General features: G+C 39.7%; 1 protein-coding gene across 1 annotated transcript in view; it reads left to right on the forward strand.

Moving 5' to 3' along the window:
* LOC125450673 (probable global transcription activator SNF2L2) overlaps positions 1 to 17,696 on the forward strand; it is a 66,335-nt gene extending 48,639 nt beyond the window's left edge. Inside the window, exons 21-24 of the mRNA XM_059642577.1 lie at positions 5,386 to 5,487; positions 7,476 to 7,602; positions 13,321 to 13,466; positions 17,100 to 17,696. Coding sequence (XP_059498560.1) covers positions 5,386 to 5,487; positions 7,476 to 7,602; positions 13,321 to 13,466; positions 17,100 to 17,135 — 411 coding nt within the window. The 3' untranslated portion in view covers positions 17,136 to 17,696. The remainder of the gene's footprint in view (positions 1 to 5,385; positions 5,488 to 7,475; positions 7,603 to 13,320; positions 13,467 to 17,099) is intronic.
* The last annotated feature ends 4,601 nt before the right edge of the window (positions 17,697 to 22,297 follow it).

The raw sequence follows: 22,297 nt of genomic DNA on the forward strand, positions 1-22,297 counted from the left end.
CCTCTTGCAGTGGAATTGTTTTCATTCAAACTTAGAGTAGAAGTGAACCCGTAAGAGTATGGCAGACCTACTTACATAACTAATTTTACGTTTCCATCTACCTCCGATAAACTCCCTGTTTAACAAGAATCTATCTACCTTTGCCTTAAAGATATTGTGACCATGCCTCCTCCAGCTTCTGAGGCAGAGTTCCAAAGTCTTACAAACCCCAGGTAAATAAAGTCTTCTCACCTCTGCCCAAAAAGGACAGAGCCGTCATTTTAAAACGGTGCCCAGTAGTCCTTGACTCATGCAAAGAAAACATCTCTTCATGTTCACCTAGTCAAGACCATTCACAATCTTCTGTACTTCAATCAAGTCACCCTTCACTGTTCTAAACTACTTCAGAAACAAGCCCTGCCAATTCAGCGTTTCCTCATAAGTCAACTTGCTCCTTTTGTGTATCAATCTGTTAAACTTTCTTGAATCGTGAACAATGCATTGACATTATTTATTAAATTAGATAAAATGCTCTGTGTAATTGAAGCACATAACATCCTTGCTATTATATTCCATTCCCCTCTTGTAATAAAGGGTGACATCCCATCAGCCATCTTATTACTTATCTGCATACTTAAGGCCATAAGATACAGAAGCAGGCCATTCAGGCCATTTTATTCTGCTGTGCCATTCAAAAAGATCATAAATAATATTCACCCCTTCTGTTTTTCCGGCCAAAACAAATGACTTGGTATGCTCTCACATTGTACTCCATCTGCTAGGTGTTTGTCAATTCACTTAACGTTGCAATATCCACATGTATGCTGTCTCCTTCCTCAGCATTTGGTTCTCTGTATGTTTAGTGTCATCTGCAAACTTGGCCATAGTACATTTAGTTTGCTCGTCCAGTCCACATGTATATATTATAAATAATTGTAGTCCCAGCATTGATCTCAGAAACACTGCTAGATACAGGTCACTGTCCTGAAAAAATGGAATTAGTTTTCAGTTATGGATTTGTTTGCTTATTTATTTAATGTCACATATATCTATTTAAGATATGGTGAGAAGTGTTTTGTCACCACAATCTGGCACTATTTTGAGTTACAAAAAGAATAAAAAGGAATTACATGGAGTTCACCATCTGTAGTCAGGAGGGGTCTTCAGAAACTGCTCCAGGGCTTCTGCAAGATGTCCTGGGCCTCTGTGTACATGTTCCAGGTACCGCAACAACAGCCCTGCCAAGAATCCCCACTCATGCATACCACAGGTGGCAGTCTCTGCTCTGAGTCTGTCACCGGACCCCCTTTATCCCACCTCTGTGTCTTGTATTCAGCTGACCCTGTATCCATATTATCTCCAGACGTGGGCTTTTATCTTATTAGGTGTCCGAGTATGTACTTTATCAAACATCTTCTGAAAATCCAAATATATTCCATCTGCTCATTTCCCTTTGTCCCCCTTGTTACCTCCTCAAAGAGTTCTAATAAATTTGTCAGGAATGATTTCTCCTTCATGAAGCCATGCTGATGCTGCCTAATCATATTGTATGTTTCTAATGTTTTCCCAATAATGCATGTTAAGCTAACTGGCCTCTAGTTCTTTGTTTAAGGACTCCTTGCCTTTTTAAATGTTGGTGTATTCATAGGTTTAAGTACTCTGTCCCTTCCTGATATTCACTGACCTTCATTTCCCATATTACTATATTGCTGTGCAGCCATGATGCTACTCCGTGATTTGCCACATCTACCCAAGCTTGATCTGTAACTCCTTGTGCTCCTGAGATGCTGCTGGGCCTGCTGTGTTCATCCAGCCTCACATTTCATTATCCTGTAACTCCTATTGTTTACTTCAGAGCTGTCTGCCCATTCCTCATTCTGTGGTTTGCTAGAACACTGGCCCCAGAACTGATTGAGTGTAGACCATGCCAGTAGTACAGCCCATTTTCAAAAGTACAGATACCAGTGTCACTAGAACCAGAACTAGTACCTTCACTTCTCCCACACCAGTCCTTTGAACCACACACTTGTTTCACTACTCTTCTATGCCTGTCTGGCAGTAGGCACTCAACTGTGGTAATTATCCAGAAATTTTTAGCTCGAATTTCTGCTTTTCAATTTGGTGCCTAGAATCCTCATATTGCCCAAGCAAAGCCTCTTTCCAACCCCTACTAATGTTGGTAACTGCATCCTCTGTGACAACTAGATCCTCCTCATCCCACTCCACGTTGTTGGTCAGCCCTGATATCCTGAACCCTGGGACGTGCTGTACAGTCCATTCCTGATCTGTATAACGCCAGCTTCATCTGTGTGTGCAAGCACCTCCAAACTTGCTGCGCATCCAATCCCTGATCAGCCTCATTTATTGTCACGCCCTCCTGACATTTTTTGCAGTGGAATCAGACTGCTCTATCCTTTTTTTTAAAAAAAGTGTTTCAGTTTAGTTTGTTTATGATTTCAGATGTACTATTCACAGTTCAATCAATAAGCTAATAATTGAAGGAACTGCAGATGCTGTAAATCAGAGACAAAAACAGAAATTGCTGGAAAAGCTCAAGGTCTGGCAGCATCTGTGGAGAGAAATCAGACTTAACATTTCAGGTTGAGTGACCCTCCCTCAGGACTGATGGTAGCTGTGAAAATGTCAACTTGTATGCAGAAGATGGGAGGGGTAAGGAGTAAATGATAGATGGAGATCTGTTGTGTGGCACTTTGACATTCTTTTTGCATGAATTTGCAGAAGGTATTTCCCTCATTAGCCTACATTATTACCTCATTAGAGAAGTTCCCAAGTTGTTTGAACACTAGTTGCCCTTAACAAAGCTGGCTTTCCTTTATTAACTCACATCTGTTACGATGAACTCCTAAAGTGATGTTCTGCTAATTAGCATTCAACAACCATCATTTGCTGCATAGCTGCTAGTAAAAACATGATTTTTCCTTGCTTCTCATTGGGTTCAGTTTTGCCAGGCTGTTTGGTACTGTTCTCAGCCAAATGCCTTGACGCAGTCACCTTTTTTTGTCGTCCACGTTTGCGTCAGAGCTGCAATGAGATAGGATAGATTGAAGGAGTTTAGACTTTTTTTTTTACCTTTTTCAGAAAAGAAAGCTGGGAAGTGATTTGATAGAATCGTGGATAGAGTAGATGGGGAGAAACTGTTCCTGCTTGTAATACGATAAAGAACGAGTGGCGTAGATGTGAAGTGATGTGCAAAAGAAGCAAGGGTGACAAGGGAGAAACTTTTTCACACAGCAAGTAGTTTGGGTATGGAAATGTGATGAAAGCAGGTTTAGTTGAAGCACTCGAGAACATTGAGGGGACAATTTAAGTAGGAATGGTGTGAAATTAATGCAACTATTTTGCTCCATAATTTTATGCAAAATGAATCTACGAAAGGATTGATCATTGTTTGAAGATGCATGGCTCTGAAAGGACAGGATATAATTATAGTATAATGACCATTCAAGGAAATAATTCTGCACTCACTTCAGATGGGCTACTGCTGAGAGTTGTGAAGTTGAAGATGTGCAACTGTTGAATTCTTTAGAGAGACAACAAAAAATAGGCAGTTGGTTTTGTATTTTTGAGTGCCAGTTCAGGAAGTAGAAAGTGCAAATTAGTCTAATTTATAAACTTTCACCTGCTTGTGTGCTATTTAGTTCCCTAGGTTGCATTAACATTTTAGAAGTAAACAGTGTAAAACTGAAGCTAAAATAAGCTATTTGTTGAACTTAAGATTTCAATTGGATTCTAAGATGTGAACTCACTCTGAAACAAATCTGAACAGTTGTATCTCCTCTGTGTTGGTTTTAGGACAGATTTGTGTCTTAGTGTAGGGATCACAAGTAGTGATTCATTCTGTATTTATATTGTGATTGCAAGCATTGATATGATGCAGAACTTAAGATAAAATTTCAACAAAATTATGGGGATAGTCTGTTTAGTCTTTTGATTTGGTCCTTCCAATCAATCCAACCATTTCTGATCTGCATCTTAGTTTCCCACATTCCACAAATATTCCTGCATAACAAAACCTATCCATCCCAGTTTTGAAATGTTCAGTTGGTGTAGCTGTCTTGGCTTTTTGGAGAAAGAGTTGTAGGTTATCTCTGTTCTTTGTGTGAAGTGATACTTCTAAACATTATGCCTTGAATAAGTTAGCTATGGGTTATGTCTCCTTGCTCTTGAATCTACCACCAAAGGAAGTAAGTTTTCTCTCCATTTGCCTGATGGTCAATATTTTTTTTCAATTAATTATCAGGCAAATGGAGAGAAAAATTAACTTCCTTTGGTGGTAGATTCAAGAGCATTGGGGGCCAATGCATTCTGAAGTGCAATCACTAGAGCTTTGTATAACTGTAACAGCCTCCTGACCCCTTGCAATATGTATGGGTGCAGAGAGAGATTCTTTTACAAATGATGATACAAGAGTTAAAAGGCTATGGCGGTATAATGGAAATTGCATTGAATCAACACAAGCTGCAAGATTTAATAAATCTGCCTTCAGAAAAAAGACACAGAAACCACGAAATTTTCATTTAACAAAAACAACTGATTATTTCATGTCCTTAATGGAATTTACACCACTTAATATGTACAGGAATCAATTATAAATCAAACTATGGTTTTCATTAATTGCCCTCAGAACAATGTGGAATGGACATTAATTTCTACCTGAGAGGTGTTTCCTATGCCCTCAAATCAATTGCAGATAGAAAGTAATTGGGGTTCTTGGATTTAGAATGCCGACGACTGTGAGAATTCTGTGTTCCAAACTTTAAAATGGAGAGAGTGTAGAAAAAAAAGTTCAATCAACGAGTTAAATAGATTGGAAAATCTGCTTGTTATCTGTAAGGCAGAGAAGGTTGAAAGGAAAATTGTAAGAGGTGTTTAAAAATAAATGGAAACCTTTTCCAGACTGATCTCCGACCAGATAACTTCAATTTAAGAAGAACCAAAGGCAACATGAGGCAAAATTTTGTTTACTTGCTGAAAGGTTACAACCTAGAGTGGTTGTAGAAGCCAATTCAATTTGGCTTTTACAAGGAAATTGGATGAATACTTTGAAAGGCAATGTTTGCAGGGCTTTGGGAAAAGAATGAAGAAATGGGACAAAAACTAGTAGGAACTGCTGATGCTGAAGAATCTGAGATAACAAGGTGTAGAGCTGGAGGAACGCAGCAGGCCAAGCAGTATCAGAGGAAGAAGGGTCTTGACCCAATACATCAACTTTCCTGCTCCTCTGCTGCTTGGCCTGCTGTGTTCATCCAGCTCCACACCTTGTTATCTATGAAGTGGGACAAACTGGCTTGTACATGCAGGGAGCTGCTATTGACTCTGGTCACCTTCCATCTATGATCATTCTCTGATTCTCACAACGTACTAATTTTTGTTAAATTTCTCTAGGACCGAATTCGCAACCATAAGTATCGAAGCCTGGGAGATCTAGAAAAAGATGTGATGTTGTTATGTCACAATGCTCAGACATTCAACCTGGAAGGATCACAGGTCAGTCTTTTGATTTTATATTAGAACCCACTAAACCTGTGCAAATAAAGTGTAACGGTAGTGATTGTATAATCTGAATTCGCAGCAGGGAAAGGGTTGTTGATACTGACTGTTCCTCAAAAATGTGTTGAAAGCTCGTTTTTAAAATCTCAAGAATTACAGTGGTGCAGCTGGTAAATGGCCAATAATTTAAAGTGAGTCTTATAGAAATGTATTTTCATAGAATAAAGCAGTTGAGATTGATGGTACAAATAATTGTCTACATTTTTTAAACTTCAGCAGCTAACCAGGAAGTTAACCAAGGTGTTACCATAGGTAATACTCCTGGGAATACTGTTCCCCACTTCCTGCTATACCTGTCCTACCTTTTGATTCCCTTTATTTGTTGAGAATCTGTCAAGCTGTGACTTAAGTATTGGTGACTCTGTGACCAACTATCGGTTGAAACCAATAACTTAATCTGGTTCTTAAGCTGCCACAATTATAACACATTTTCAGCTTGACTTGGTTCCGTTAAAGATATTTGAAACCCCACTGACTTGGTTCTGTTTGCTTGTGCAGATTCTTTGGAGATTTGTACACTCGGGCTTGTATAAATACATTTGTGTGGAAATTGGATGTAACTCCATTTTGGCAAAGCCTCCTCCTGCCAAGTACATTTATAGAGTTGTAGATCTGAACAGCACAGAAACAGACCCTGCAATCCAATCAGTCCATGCTAACCAGGTGTCCGAAACTGAACTAGTCCCATTTGCCAGCATTTGGCTCATTCCCTCTAAACGGTTTCTATTCATGTACCTGTCTGTATGCCTTTTAAATGTTGTAATTGTACCAAACTCCTCCAATTCCTCTGGCAGCTCATTCCATACACACCACCACCCTCTGTGTGGAAAAAGTTGTTCCTCCAGTCCTTTTGAATCTTCTCGTCTCGCCTAGCACTGTTGGAAGTGTGTTCTCTTGTGTCATCCATTTAAAAACAACAAGACTGTCTATGCTATTCTCCCTGCCCCCTCTCAGGGATGTAAAAGACTCATGGTATGGTTTGAAGTGTTCTCCTAGTCCCCTTTTACAGCATCAATTCTTCAGTCAGATGTGACCTCATTATTTTTTAAATTGTTCTTTTTGGATATTCCCAGTGACTGTTTGATTTTGTTCCTAACTCTGTGCTTGTACCATTCAGTCCAGTTAAACTATTGATAACCTGCAGTCTGGTTATAAGCATTCCTCTTTAAAATATTCCCTAATTGATTTGCCACTGACCCTCCTTTAAAGAGTGAGAAAATATTTTCAAATCTTAATTTGAGTTTGACTGTGAAAGTAATGGTTGTTTCTCACTTGATGTATTTGGAAAATATATTGATTCTGTATCCTTCTAAGTTACAGTTACTAAAGTTCTGCTAAAGCCCTGTCCTTAGTTCCGAATTATCAACAATCAAATTTCGTTTCTTTAGTGTGCAGAAAAAAATACTGAAGATTGATAGTTTTTATATATAATCTTATAAATCGCAGTTTTCTCAGAGGACATTTTAATTTTGAAATGTTTGGCAAGTGAGTTCTTCAAACATCATCTCTATAGTGATGCGTCACCTGACCTGCGTAGTTCCATACTTAAAAAGTAAAAAGCATTTAAAAAGTAGTTAGATGAGCATTGAAACATTATAGTGTACAAAGGCTGAGGAACAAGTGCTGGAAAATGAGAACAAAATTGTTAGATGCTTGATGACCAATGTAAACATGATTGACCAGAGGGCCGCCTTCTGTGCTTTGAAAACTAAGACTCGAACGTGTCTTAATTAGTTTATTTTAACTTGTGACAACAAAAAACTGAACTGCGAGCTCATTTCAATCCACTAAAATAGCAAAGGATGCGTTGAGTCAGAGCCCAGGTATCCTAAATTCATCTAGTCCCATTTGCCAACATATCGGTCTAAACCCTTCCATGTTGGAGACTTTTTTGTTCATTTTGTTTACACACTGGTTTGTTACAGATTTATGAGGATTCCATCGTCCTTCAATCTGTATTCAAAAGTGCAAGACAGAAGATTGCTAAAGAAGAAGAAAGTGAGGAGGAAAGTAATGATGATGATGATGAAGAGGAGGAGTCAGGATCTGAGAGTAAGTTTGAAATGTTATTCTCTGTTTTAGTTGTGGTTTGTCATGTTAAATAAATAGATAAACATGTACAGTGTGAGTATCTACACTGGGTTAGTAGATGCCTGCTGAGATCATTCAGAGGTATTGCCTTCATTGAGAATCTCCCACAAGCAATGTTATGGGAGTGAGGTGGGCGTTCCTGTTAATGAGAACCTGAAGTTGATCAGCCGTAAAATAACTGTTTACAAGAGAAGGTCAGAGGCTGGGATTTCTGCATTCAGTGACTATACCTGACTTCCCCAAGGAAAGTGTCGGGAGAGTGATGGAATATTCTCCACTTAGCCTGCACGAGTGCTGCTTCAGCAGCATTTTTAAAAAAAAACTTGAGACCATCCAGGACAAAGTAGACTCATGTTTGGAGCCCCATCCATCACTTGCAATGTGCTCTCATCCCTGACACCCAGTGGTAGTAGTGTGTACACTCTAAAATGAATTACAGCAATTCACCAAAACTACTTCAACAGCATCTTTTAAACTTGTGATTTCTACTATCTAGAAGGACAAGGACAGCAGAGATGAGCAATATTGCAAGCTTTCTCCAGCCACGCATCATACTGATATTAGCATTCCTCCAGTGTCATTTGGGTCACAGTCTAGGAACTCCCTGACAGATGATATGCCCATTCCACATAGACTGCAACAGTTCGCAAAGGTGGCTGATCACAATCTTCTGGAGGGCAGTTAAGAATGGGCAATAAATGCTGGCCTTGATGTTTCCAAATTTAAAGAAGCAAAAATAACTTAGAATTCTCGTTTTTTTTATAATCACTAAATAGTGGCCCTTGTTGGAATGTGTGAGCCAGTGGGATAGTGTAGGGGGAGGGGCTTAGATTAGTTCACAGGTCGGCGCAAAATCGAGGGCCGAAGGGCCTGTTCTGTGTATGTGCTGTGGAACCAATAAATCTCCAGGAATAGGGCTGAATGTATGTTTATTTTCTAATAGAATAAGGAAGGTTCAACAGAAACTGAGTGCTCTACTTGTTTGGACAAATGTCGATAGCTCATTAGCGATGCCAATTAGAGGAGCATCAGTTGGGGGTGGTCTTTGCACCAAATTGAAACTGTACGCCATGCAGTCTTACAGCAGAGGCCTAAGATTAAGAACAGGAAGTCAACCACATCTTCACCATTAGAACATGCTGCTTTAAGTAGTTATTGCCCTGGTGGCAGGCTTTCTCATCTGCTGTTAACATCACCTCATTATATTGACAATAAAGTACTTCCAATGCCTTCTCATGCAAAATGCAGCAGACAACAAAAAGCTATTTACAGTTGGCTTTTAATGGGCTCAATAAATTTCCAATTGGACTTTCAAATTCCATGCCCCTACTTGCCTTGCATAATAACTAAGATTGACACAATAACATTGTACTGTTGACCTGATATCACCATGCTACATTTAGGTTTGTTGTGGGGTATGTGGGGAGAGGAGGAGCAGCCTGTCACATTTACATATGTAAAATATAACCATAGTGCATGTGTGAAGCTTATGATGGCTTCAGCTATATTGCATTGTTCTCTTTTAAAATATGACTTTATAATGAAGGAATATCCTAGCTTATAAGCTTTGAACATTTTATGTTGAAGAAATCCTTCCAACTCTTCGTACTGCTGATGTTTAAGTATGTGTGTTATCTTATTTTAACTAAAATCTCCTACAATGAAAAGCCTATTGCATGATTGAAGATGAAAAGAACTAAATTTATGAAGTGTTAAATCAGATTGAGAAACTTTCGTTTAACCCAAAAAACAAACTAATGGTATGTCAATAATTTCTGCTCTCTGCCACTCTGGGTTCCAGCCTTTTTCCACTACAGCTTTTGTTCCAACCGTGAACAAAAAAGGTGAATTCCAGAGTTGAGGTGAGAGTGATTTCCCTTTGAATGTTAAGGCACCATTCGAACACGTATAGCATTAAAGAATTTAACAAAACCAGAGTTAATGGGGATCATTTGAAATCTCTGCACTACTCACAGTTGTACCCAACCCAAAACAACAAAGTGTGGAGCTGGATGAACACAGCAGGCCAAGCAGCATCTTAGGAGCACAAAAGCTGATGTTTCGGGCCTAGACCCTTCATCAGAAATGGGGGTGGGGGAGGGTTCTGAAATAAACAGGGAGAGAGGGGGAGGTGGATTGAAGATGGATAGAGAAGAAGATAGGTGGAGAGGAGACAGACAAGTTAAAGAAGCGGGGGTGGAGCTGTACCCAACTGCTTATGGTTGCTGAAGGTCAGTCATCTCAGTCCTAGGCCCAGCCATATTCATTTGCTACATAATGACCTTCCCTTCATGATAAAGTCAGAAGTAGAGATGTTTGTTCATTTATCAACAACGTTTGGCACCATTCATGGCACCTAAAAAGAACCAAAGCAGTCCTTAGTGCGGTGTAATATGATTGGGGGCTAGTAAGTGACATGGTCATTTGTGCCCCATGTGTGCCAAACAATGATCATCTCCAACAAGAGAGAATCTCATTAATCTCTCCTTGACATTCAATTGAACTACCATCATTGAAACCCCACTACCATCTTCCTATGGGACACTTGCTAAGAAACTGAATTCTATCAGCATGTAAATACTATGACTACAAGAGCAGGCCAAAGGCTAGGAATTCTGAGGCAGTAACTCATTTCCTGATTCCCCAAGGCCTGACCATCATTCTTCAAAGCACAAGTCAAGGGTATGATGTAATACTCTCCATTTGCTTAGTGAGGGCAGCTGCATAAACATTGATGACACTTGACATCAGCCAGAACAAAGTAACCTGCTTGACTGACACCCCACGCACCACCAATGCAAAGTGACAGCAGAATGTATGAACTTCCACACTCAAAGCAGCAATGCACCAAGACACTTTTTTGACAACCCCTTCCAAATTTGCAACCTCCATTAGCTTGAAAGTCAAGTCAAGGCAAGTAGATTCATAGTGTTGAGGCCATCACTACTTTTTTAAATTTGGAACTGAAGTGCTATTGAAAGCTGAACTTTGAACAGCAGGTTGTCTGGGGAAAGAAACAGAACAAAAGGCTGATGTTTGCTGTTGGGAACTGGCAGCTGGTTGGATGTCAAATTGGTCAATGTAAGGAGAACCAAGGCTGACCATTCAACCGCACAATGTTAATCAAGAAAGAGAAAACAAAGAGTGAATTAGCTCTGACTGGGTTTTTTGGGCAAGAGATAATTGTACTTTGGAAGCTGCCAAACTGGGAAGCTGTTCTTGGTTTTGCTATGTAGCTAATAGAGTCTAAAGTGCAGGGACAGACCCTTCAATCCAACCAGTCCATGCCAGATCTAAACTAAACTCGTCCCTCCTGCTGGTGTTTAGCTCATATCCATCCAAACCTTTCATGTACTAACCCAAATGTCTTTTAAATGTAATTCTACCTGCATCCAAAACTTCCTCTGGCAGTTCATTCTACACAGGAAACACTGTGTGTAAAACGAGCTGCCCCTCGTGTCCTTTCTAAATCATTCTCCAGTTATAGAATTGTTGAAACTGAGACGAGAATCCCAATCTGTAAGAAGTAAGTAAAAGTCTCCAGAGGTCTGTGGATCTTGTTTGCATTGACTTGGGAATTCAAACAAGATGTATAGTCCTGCGTGCCGAGAAAAGAACCTATTGTCAAAGGATTTCATGAAGACTGGCTATTCATTGTTGAAATGGTTATCAAACTGGAAGATTACTATATTTTTACATTTTCTTTTTAGTTTATCCCTTAACTCTGTCTGTCAGTGTGAGTGTGAAGGTTTATATTCCAAGTTTGGGCTTAGATTGTGGATATTAAAAAGATTGCCTTGTTGTTCATTTGTTACTTCCTTAAAAGTTAACAATTTATTACTAAATATAAACTTGGTGTCCAAGATCTGTTATTTGTAAAGTCTGATTAGGAACAGTTGAGTAGTTTGAGGGTCATTGAATGTTTTAATTCAATCTCCATGAATTCACTGATGGTGAGGTTGATTTAGGTTCAGCTAGCTGTTCCTGCGACATAATACTGGGGACACCAGCACCACTTGAGCCCATCACCATCCTGACTTGTTCCTTCATGCGACAAAGTCAAAATCCTGGAACTTCCTGTTGACAGTACTATGGTGCCTCACACCCCCAAGTTCTATAAAGGTGAATTTATGCATTCACTGTTTGAGTCACGGTTTAAATGTCTTAAATTGCTGGTTAGAAGTGTCCATTGCTATCTATTCTGATGTTAAATAATTGTGAAATACCAAACTGGGGTGTGTCAAGGGGGGGCTCTGGTGTTAGAGAGCCCAGGTTTTATCCCAAAGGACTTTAATCTCCAAACCACTACAATTCTTGGATAGCTCCTGGCAAGTGACCTAGTTTGAGTGACAATAGAGGGCAGACTCATGAAAAGGGACAGACATACAAAGCTTTGCATTGCTATTATTCTGAGATTAGTATTTATAAGATTGAGAATTGGATTTTGCCTCTGTTTTTGTCTGTTTCGTTGGTCACCTTAAGTGGCACATGTTGTTGGTTTGATTTGGTAATTGCGGGTGCACAGAGAACTGGAAAAGATTGTCAATGTGCAGCTGCAGACAGTTGGTTATGTTAGTGGTGTGATGGTTGATGGAGAAGAAAAACATCAGAGGTTTGGCAAGATGACCACCAAGGTTACTGTAGCTGCAGAGATTGATTTTGAGCAGCAGTGGCTTCGCAGGGAAGGTTTACTATCAGAGGTACCTGCGAAGGATGAAATGGCAGGATAAGATGATGTAACTTGGTAACTGCAAATTGGCAGAGGAAGTCATTTGGTATACCATGCTATTCAAAAGCTTTTTTGTTGTGCTAAAAGTACAGATTCCTCAGTTGAATGGAAAAGCTTTAGGTAGCTGTTTCTTAAGTTAAGGGGATGCTTCATGTTAATTTTGTAGACCAGGGCATCACATACTGCAGATCGTGAGCCTTGCACTTTGGACAGCAATACGTGTCTCTTCAGATCATCGCAGTTTTATAAATAGCGGGCATTTTTCCCTGAGGCCCGATTTCTGAAAAAATGCAATGAAAATCCCATAGCCTATAAAATACAAAATAAGAGGAAAATAAAAGGATTACTGAAAATGAGGAACAAGAATGAATGTTATTTGACTTGCAGAATAGAATCATTTAAATTTGCCCCTACAGACAGAAATAAGGAAACATCGCCCGGGTATCTTTGTGACGTACCCCCCATTTCTGTCATATTTTGTTATCAGTCTGAGCAGATTACCAATTTCTTTTCCTAATGTGGTATGATCTGATTTCTCTTGTTTCCAAGGAAATGCTAACGGCATGGTTTAAAGTTTTGTTAGTTGCAGTTTAAATTCCCTTTAATCAACCTCGGCAGATAAGATTTAGTTGAGATTGGTAGAGATTGTGCTGAAAACCAAATGTCTGTTTGAATAGTTCTGCAGATTATACAAGACCCCCTGTCCTTGTGACTTGGCACACAACTATTTGGCAAAATAATAGTTATGATTGACAGCTGGTTTATAATAAGATTAACTTGCACAGGAGACAAATTAAATATAATCATTTAAGCTGTGCATGTCTGACAGCCTTGCAATGCACACACCTAGCAATCTGCTGTTCCCCGTAGCTGTTTATAACCATTTCCACCCAATTTCTTGTTCAGTAAATAGAATATTTTTAAAATACTTTTTTCTGTATAACTTGCAGCAAAATCGGTCAAAGTTAAAATAAAGCTTGGTCGAAAGGACAGCGACAAAAGTCGCGAGAAAGGAAAAAGCAAGAAACGGCTAGGTCGTACTAAAATCAAGCCAGTCATTAGTGATGATGACAGTGATGATGACCAAGATGACAATGTAAGTTTTTAATTAAGATGGTTTGCTGTTGTAGAATTGCATAAATCTTCAGTTTGCAAAGATACATTTTACATGGAGCCTGGCTGTGTACATTGAACCATTAGAATGTGACCAAAGTTGTAATTTTGGCTATGTAACATGAGCCTCTAAATTCAAATTTAAAGCAGTTTCTTCCTTAAAGTCATTCACATGGTGTTGCATGAATATGAATGCTGCACTTCTGTGGTTTTAATTCACAAATTTGATTTCATAGCTGTTCCTCCACTTGGTTCTGAGCTGCTGGTATGCCCTGGTCACGTAACTTATGAAGGAAAATATCTGTTGGCTCCCTGCCCCTCTACCATGAAGTCCATCTGTGGATGAATAAAGTTTCAGATTAAAGCAATTCTGCATGTTCATTTTACTATTGAGTCTTAAATCCTGCATCCACTTTATTTGAGCACTGCTAGGACTTTTCTGAGTGGATACTATTGATTGGCACTTTAGCAGTAACCTGCTCACCGATGCTCAGATTGGGTTCTGCCAGTGCTATTCAGTTCCTGGCATCATTATAGCCTCAGAACAAACATGGAACAAAGAGCCGAATCCCAGAGGTGAGGGTGACTGCCTTTGCCTTTGACATCAAGACATCATTTGACTGAGAGTGTCATCAAGAAGCATGAGCGAGATTGCAGTCATTGGCAATCAAGAATAACATTCCCATTTTTTTTTTACTTATACCTAGCAAAAATTAAGATGTGTGTGGTTATTAGAGGGCATTAACTTTGTCCCTGGCCTAACCATCATCAGCTGCTTCACTAATGACCTACCTTCCATCATAATGTCAGAAGCGGCAATGTTTACTGAAAAATTTGATTGCACGGTGTTCAATATCATTTGTAATTCCTGGGATATTGAAGCAATCCATGCCTGCATGTGGAGTGATCTGGACATCAGGCTTAGCCTGATGTGTGGCAAATAATTTTCACACCATACAAGTGCCAGACAATGACCACCTCCATCAAGAGAAAATCTAACCATTTACCATTGCCATTCAATGCCGTTGCCTTTGCTGACTACCCCAGGATCAACATTTCAGGCTTACTGTCAACCAGTAAGTGAGCTGGTCTAACCCTACAAATAATGAACATACGAGTAGTTCAGAGCCTGAATTCTGAAATCTCTGAATACCCAAAATTTTTTCACTAATTACAAAGTATAAGTCAAGAATGTGTGCCTGGATAGTTGTAACTCCAACAACACTCAAGAAGCTTGATACTAACCAGGAGAAAGGAATTTCTGAATTGGTGCTAAAAGTACCACCTTAACTATTGTTCCTTCCACTTCTGGCTGTGATGTGCACCATTGACAAGGTGCTGTTACCACTCACTGAGGTTCTATATGAGCAATGAGAAGAACAGTGGTGAAAACTGGAAGGAGAAACACCATCTCCTGTAAGTTCCTCTTCAAGTTAACACCGTCCTGGGTCCAAATCAAGGAACTCCTCGAACATTGACCGCAGCAGTTGAAGATGATTCAATGCCATTTTCTGAAGGACAGTTAGGAATAGGCAGTAAATGCTGACCTTGCCATTGATATGCACTTGCCAGTTTTTAAAAAAAAATGCATTTGAGTTTAGAGTCCATTGCCCATGCACAGTAATCTATAATATTTATATCCGTCATTTGGCCCATTAAACAATTTATTTCCCTTTGAATACCAGTACCACTTCTGGTCAGGGCTCTGATAATGTTTTCTAATAATTAATGGCCTATAAATTTAAAAACATGCTAAAAGCCAATACTTGTTTTGGACTGTAAATTAATCTAGAACAGTATTTCTGTTACCATTAAAAATGCTACTAAATTAATCCTGCAATAAATTATCATTCAGCTGCTCTCGGTTTCACAGACTGCATGTAAGTAGAAGGTTTGTTTAACCACTTTTTACAGCTTTTGCTATGCCCTCTGGATTACTATTGTACCAGATTTTGTGGTGATAATCTCTTGGGGAGCTCTTGTGATGTAGTGTTAGTATCCCTACATCTGAGTCAAGAGCCCTGAGTTCAAGTCCCACCTGTTCCAAAGCTGTGTCATGATGTTTCTGAACAGATTGATTCGGAAAATATCTGCTGATGAACTTGGGTCCTGACAGAACAATGTATGTCAGTTTCTTCACCCTTGTGGCTACAAGCGATTGGAAGGGAAGCATGCAATATAACTGTCCTGACAGAGCCAGGTGGAACTAGGTAGAAATTACACACACCATGTGTCAGAGATATTGGGAACTGCAGATGCTGGAGAATCCAAGATAACTAAGTGTGGAGCTGGATGAACACAGCAGGCCAAGCAGCATCTCAGGAGCACAAAAGCAGACGTTTCGCGTCTAGACCCTTCATCTGATGAAGGGTCAAGGCCCGAAACGTCAGCTTTTGTGCTCCCGAGATGCTGCTTGGCCTGCTGTGTTCATCCAGCTCCACACTTTGTTATCACACACACCATGTGTGTCAATTTTGTAGAAAAGGAGGCAGGAGAAAACTTTTTTAAAATGTGAATATTGGAAAAGGTTGTATTCAATACTGTTCTTGTAAGTTTGATTGGATGTTCTTTGGTTTAAAACGGCAACAAGCAAGTTGCTATAACAGTGCATTCATTCACCCAAGACCCAACCTCTTTAATTGACGATGCCAGATAATTATAATGATTCTAAGCATATTTTTGTAGTGCATGCACGTGTTAAGTGGAAGCCTGGAACAGGGACTTTTTAAGACCTTATCATAATGTTTGCAATTTTGTATAAAAATTACATTTTGTTTACATTGGTAGTAGTGTTCGTTGTAAATGTTTGTAGTTCTTGCTCTCTTTCTGTACAATTTTCACTGGGTGGAAATGAAACAACATTTTGGATCTGTGTAATTAGTGTGCTGTATGTAATCAGGGCAACATGGTGGCTCAGTGGTTAGCATTAAATTGCTTGATTTGTTGTTCACTTCAATATTTACAGTATAAGACTGCTAATTAGGAAATTAGGCCATTTGGTTGTCAGGAATCTGTGATTAATATTTGTGTTCAGAAAACTGAGAGCAATGAAAGTAAGTTTGATTTATCAGAGGTTCCTATATTGCCACCTTTCTGTGAAATGGTTTATTTCAAAACAGCTTATTTCCTTCAGATTTTTCTCAGATGAAATAGCATGAAATGAATTTTGACATTCCATTTCTTTCAATTTGTAACATTCTGCTACATCTTGACATCAAAGGCCACCAAAGATTGTGTAGAATGCAAATATTCCCTGGCGCACACTTTGTTATATCAGGTGTGTGTCCACTTATGGTTTTGTATATTGCATGCTGCTGCAATTCAACAAAATTCAAATATTATAGACATTTTGTGCATAATTTAGTTTTAAATGTAAAGACTAATGCTAACTAAATTGTTTTAAAGAATATAGAAGCTACATAGTTGTTCTGGATGTGATATTTGATGAGTATTTGGCTGCGCTTTTTAAACTGAAGGTATCAAATGTGGCAATTTCAAGCTACCAAAGCTGACATGAAGTTGCAAATTAGGACTTGCCCTTGGATTTAAAAATGTGTCTTAAAGATCTTCTGAATGTATTCTGTCAATTTCATTAGATTTTTTTTTCCCTTCCCAGGACCAATCTGACATCAGTGGAAGCGAAGATGAATGATTTAATTTTTTTAAAAATGTGAATTGCTTCATGGACAAGTCTTTGTTTCAGTAACTTTATCAAATGTTTTGTTGCACAACTATCCATAATTCCTCCTTCCCTCCTATACCCTTCCCCAGCTTGACCTTTATCTGAGAAGTAAATCTGTTAGTAGAAGTATAATCTTTAGTTTAGTTTATGTAGGCATGACTGCAATAAAATAATTTTCCTAAGTATACATCTGTTTGCATCATCATATTTGCTTTACGCTTGTTAAATTGAATTTAAATGCTTTTGAATTGTATCAGTTTCTATATACATTAAAACATGTCATAGCTTTTTCTTGTGTTCCTGAAGGTCAGTGTCACCACAGCTTTAAATCCTGACATATCATTCAAGTGGAAAATTTGTATCATTATGCACATCCCTTTTTAGTTTTTGTTTTGAAAATATTGTTTTGCAACCAGTGCTGATAATAAGCTTTTCCTTAAGTGTACTTAATTCTTGCTTTCTTTGCACAATGTCTTTGGTGTATCTGATTGCCCAAGGCAAATAAAATCTAATTCAGTTGTAAAGAGTGAACGTTTTTTGTCTGTGTTTATTTAAGCACTAATTAAGAATTTAGCAAGATTGGGATACTTCATGGGGAATCCTGAGATGTTATTTATGTTGCCACAATTGAGGTCAGGTTAGTTAAGGGCCATTTCATGGAAGAATTGTAAAACTGTGTTTTGTGATTTGTGAGTTACTTTTAGTCCTTGTGTTAAAAAAAACGCACAGATTAGACTACTGTGTGGCAAGTTGATTTGAAGTGTTTGGAAATTTTAATAGCAATTCAACCACATTCTGTCATCTGAATTGCTTTGTGGTGGCCCACTTTATGGGAGATGATGAAATATCATGTTTTCTTAAACATGAATTTTATGGAATATTTTCAATATAGGAAACAACTCTGGTCTTAAGCTATTTATTCTTGCTTGTACTTAAGATTTTGAAATGTGTTGATTCCACTTCCTCCAGATGCTGAACAAACTTATTGTGAGCAAAATAGAGCAGATGACTTTCCACTTGAACTCAAGACTTTCTCTTTCATAAAATGCAAGCCTCTTTTGACTGGTACTTAGGAAGAAATCCCAGAGGTGCTAAAATTACATGTAGCTTGATTGCATGAGGGGTGATGGTTCATTATGGGGATTTTGAAAATAATTTCAGTTCAATTTGTGGTTATAATTTCAATTTGTAATTGATTTCTTTGTATTTCATCATTACTGTAATTGCTTGTGAAAGTTTGAACTATCAATATGTCAGAGAAAACTGTATTTTAAACTTGCCAATAAAATGATAAATGCACAGAATTTCATGTATTATTTCTTTAAATTTTTTTTTCATTTTGGGCTGTTAGTTTTAGTTTTAAAAATTCCAGTGTCAGGTATTTTCTGCATGTACATTGATTTGAATATTTATTGCTGGTTGAAACCTTAGCTTCAGTGGTGACATCAGGGACTTTGTCCAAGTCTGGTAGAGAACTGAATTTCTTGACTGTGATAAGTATCTGCCTTTGATATTATGCAGCATTTCGCTAAGTGTGGCACCAGGTAGACCTGAAATTGATGGGCATCAGGGCAAACCCCTCCATTAGCTTGTCTTGTAAAGATAAGTGGTCAATAACTTAAGCTGGAAATATCACTGGAAGACTCTCTCAAGACAAATTCTACTTGACTGTCTTCAGCTATTTTGTCAATGACTTTCCCATCATTATAAGGTGAGATGTGAGGACAGCTGCTGATGTACTTCAGACCCATTCACAATTCATCAGTTAATGATGTAGTCTGTGGCTGCAAGCAGCAAGACCTGGGCAGTATCTAGTTATTGCCTTGTAAGTGACGCATGAGTAGCAGGGTATGAATATCTCCAGTAAAAGAGTTATAAGCAGCTTCTGTGGTTCTTGAGGCACAGTGGTAATGTTCCTACCTCTGAGCGAAGATGCCTGGGCAAAAGTCCCACCTGTGCCGCAGAAGTATGTAATAATATCTTTGAACAGTTCAGAAATATCCAGAAGTTCATTTTGGAAGGGAGAACAAAAAAAAGTACTAACTAAATGGAGGAGAACTGCAGAAATAAAAACTGAAAGAACTGCGGATGCTGTAAATCAAACAAAAACAGACATTATTGGAAAAGCTCAGCAGGTCTGGCAGCATCTGTGAAGAGAAATCAAAGTGAATGTTTCGGGCCCAGTGACCCTCAGAACTGATGGTACCTGGGAAAATGTTGGTTTGTGTGCAGAAGATAGGGTTGGGGGAGGTGTGGAAAGGAGTAAACGATAGGTGGGGATAGAGCCTAAAGTGAAAAAGAACAGTTGGACAGACAAAGGAGTAGATAACTATTTGGTAAGGAGGGTGAATAATTGTTCATTGGGACTGTTAGTGGCTAACAACAAGGTAGTGTGTAATGGCAGACTGTGATGACAAGATCTGGTGTGTGGGGTAGGGAACTGGGATATAGGAAACTTCAGGCCCTAAAATTGTTGAACTCAATATTGACTGGAGGGCTGCAGGGTCCCCAGGTGGAAAATGAGGTACTGTTCTTCTAGCTTGTGCTAAGCTTCGCTTGAACACTGCAGCAAGCCTGAGATAGAAATGTTGACCAGGCAATAGGGTGGTGTGTTAAAATGGCAGGCAGTTGGAACCTTGGTTTTTTACAGGCAGTATGTAGATTCAGTCTGTGCTTTGTTTCCCCAATGTAGAGGAGACCACATTTTAGAGAATAAATGCAGTAGACTAGATTGTGTGCAGGTAAAAAGCATTACTTCTCCTGGAAAGTATGATTGGGCCCTTTTGATACTGAGGAGGGAGGAGGTAAATTGGCAGGTGTAACACTTCTGGTGGTTGCAGGGGAAGGTGCTATGGGGCTATTGAAGGAGGGAGAGGTGGGTGTTGGAAATGAAGGAAGAGTGGACTGGGGTGTCCTGGAGGCAACGGTCCCTGCTAAAGGCGGACAAGGGAGAGGAGGGGAATGTTCCTCTGGTGGTGGCATCTCACTGGAGGTGACAGAAATGGTGGCTGATGATCTCCTTGATGTGGATGCTGTTGGGATGATAGGGTTCCCCTTGTCCTTACCTATCACTGTTGCGAAAGGAAAGAGGAGGGAGTGAGGGCAGAAGTGTAGGAGATGTGTCGGAACTGGTTGAACACCCTGTCGACAACGGAGCTGGGGAATCCCTGGTTGAGGAAGAAAGTGGACATTTGGGAAGCTCCCTTGTCGAAGGTGGCTTCATTGGCATGCATGTGACGGAGATGCAGGAACTGGGAGAATGGAATGGAGCCTATACAGGAGGCAGGGTGCGAGGATGTATAGTCCAGGTAGCTATGGGAGTCTGAGTTTATAGTGAATATTAGGGGCCAAGCCTATCCCGAGAAATAGAAAGAGATGTCGAAGAAGGGAAGGGAGGAGTCAGATAGACCAGGTGAAATTGAGAGCAGGGTGGAAATTGGGAGGGAAATCGATTTAACTTTTAACTTTTTTTAATTCCAAATGAGAGAGGCAAACATAATGATATCATCAATATAACTGAGAAAGAGTTGTGGGTGGAGTCCGGAATAGGACTGCAACAAGGCATAACTTGGGCCCATGCAGATACGTGGTCACAGTGCTTGCCATGTGTTCTCCTTAAAATTGGGGAAACAAAGCATAAGCTGGGTGACTGCTTCGCAGAACAGCTATGTACTGCCTTTTTTTTCCAAAAAGAAAGACCCTCACCTTTTATTTACACATGAAAAGTGTTTGACACTGATCCAGCTCTGATAGTGAACAGGATATGTCTGACCCTCCTGTTTTTATTTGTCAACCAGGCCTCCCTTATTGGACCACATTAACAGCCGCAATCAGGGAACTCATATTCTATGTCTGACCCTGATACAGTCACTCCACTACCATTTGTTGTGTATATCCTTCCCTTATTAGAAGACCTAAAATGCATCATCTTGCACTGATTGGGGTTAAATCCTGTCTGCTGTTGCTGTGCCCAATTTACATGGAACATAGAGCGATACAGCGCAGAACAAGCCCTTCGGCCCTCGATGTTGCGCCAACCTGTGAACTAATCTAAGCCCATCCCCCTACACTATCCCATCATTATCCATATGCTTATCCAAGGACTGTTTAAATGCCCCTAATGTGGCTGAGTTAACTACATTGGCAGGCAGGGCATTCCACGCCCTTACCACTCTCTGAGTAAAGAACCTGCCTCTGACATCTGTCTTAAGTCTATCACCCCTCAATTTGTAGCTATGCCCCCTTGTACAAGCTGACGACATCATCATCGGAAAAAGACTCTCACTGTCCACCCTATCTAATCCTCTGATCATCTTGTATGTCTCTATTAAATCCCCTCTTAGCCTCCTTCTCTCCATTGAGAACAGACCCAAGTCCCTCAGCTTTTCTTCATAGGGCCTATGCTCCAGACCAGGCAACATCCTGGTAAATCTCCTCTGCACCTTTTCCAATGCTTCCACATCCTTCCTGTAATGGGGCAACCAGAACTGCATGCAATATTCCAAATGAGGCCGCAGTAGCGTTTTGTATAGTTGCAGCATGACATCACGGCTCCGGAACTCAATGCCTCTACCAATAAAACCTAACACACCATAAGCCGCCTTAACAGCACTATCAACCTGCGTGGCAACTTTCAGGGATCTATGTACTTGGACACCAAGATCCCTCGGCACATCCACACTACCAAGAGTCTTTCCATAAAACCAGTATTCTGCCTTTCTATTAATCTTCCCAAAGTGAGTCACCTCACATTTATCCATATTGAACTTCATTTGCCACCTTTCAGCCCAATTCTGCAGTTTATCCAAGTCTCCCGGCAACCTGCAACATTCTTCCACACTCTCCACCACTCTACTGACTTTAATGTCATCTGCAAACTTACTAACCCATCCACCTATGCCTGCGCCCAAGTCATTTATAAAAATGACAAACAGCAGTGGTCCCAAAACAGATCCTTGAGGTACACCACTAGTAATCAGACTCTAGGCTGAATATTTTCCATCAACCACCACTCGTTGCCTTCTTACAGAAAGTCAGTTTCTAATCCAAATTGCTAAATCTCCCTCAATCACGTGCCTCTGTATTTTCTCCAATAGCCTACCATTTGGAATCTTATCAAAGGTTTTACTGAA

Source organism: Stegostoma tigrinum, chromosome 3 (assembly GCF_030684315.1).
Source record: "Stegostoma tigrinum isolate sSteTig4 chromosome 3, sSteTig4.hap1, whole genome shotgun sequence".
Lineage (NCBI taxonomy): Eukaryota > Metazoa > Chordata > Chondrichthyes > Orectolobiformes > Stegostomatidae > Stegostoma > Stegostoma tigrinum.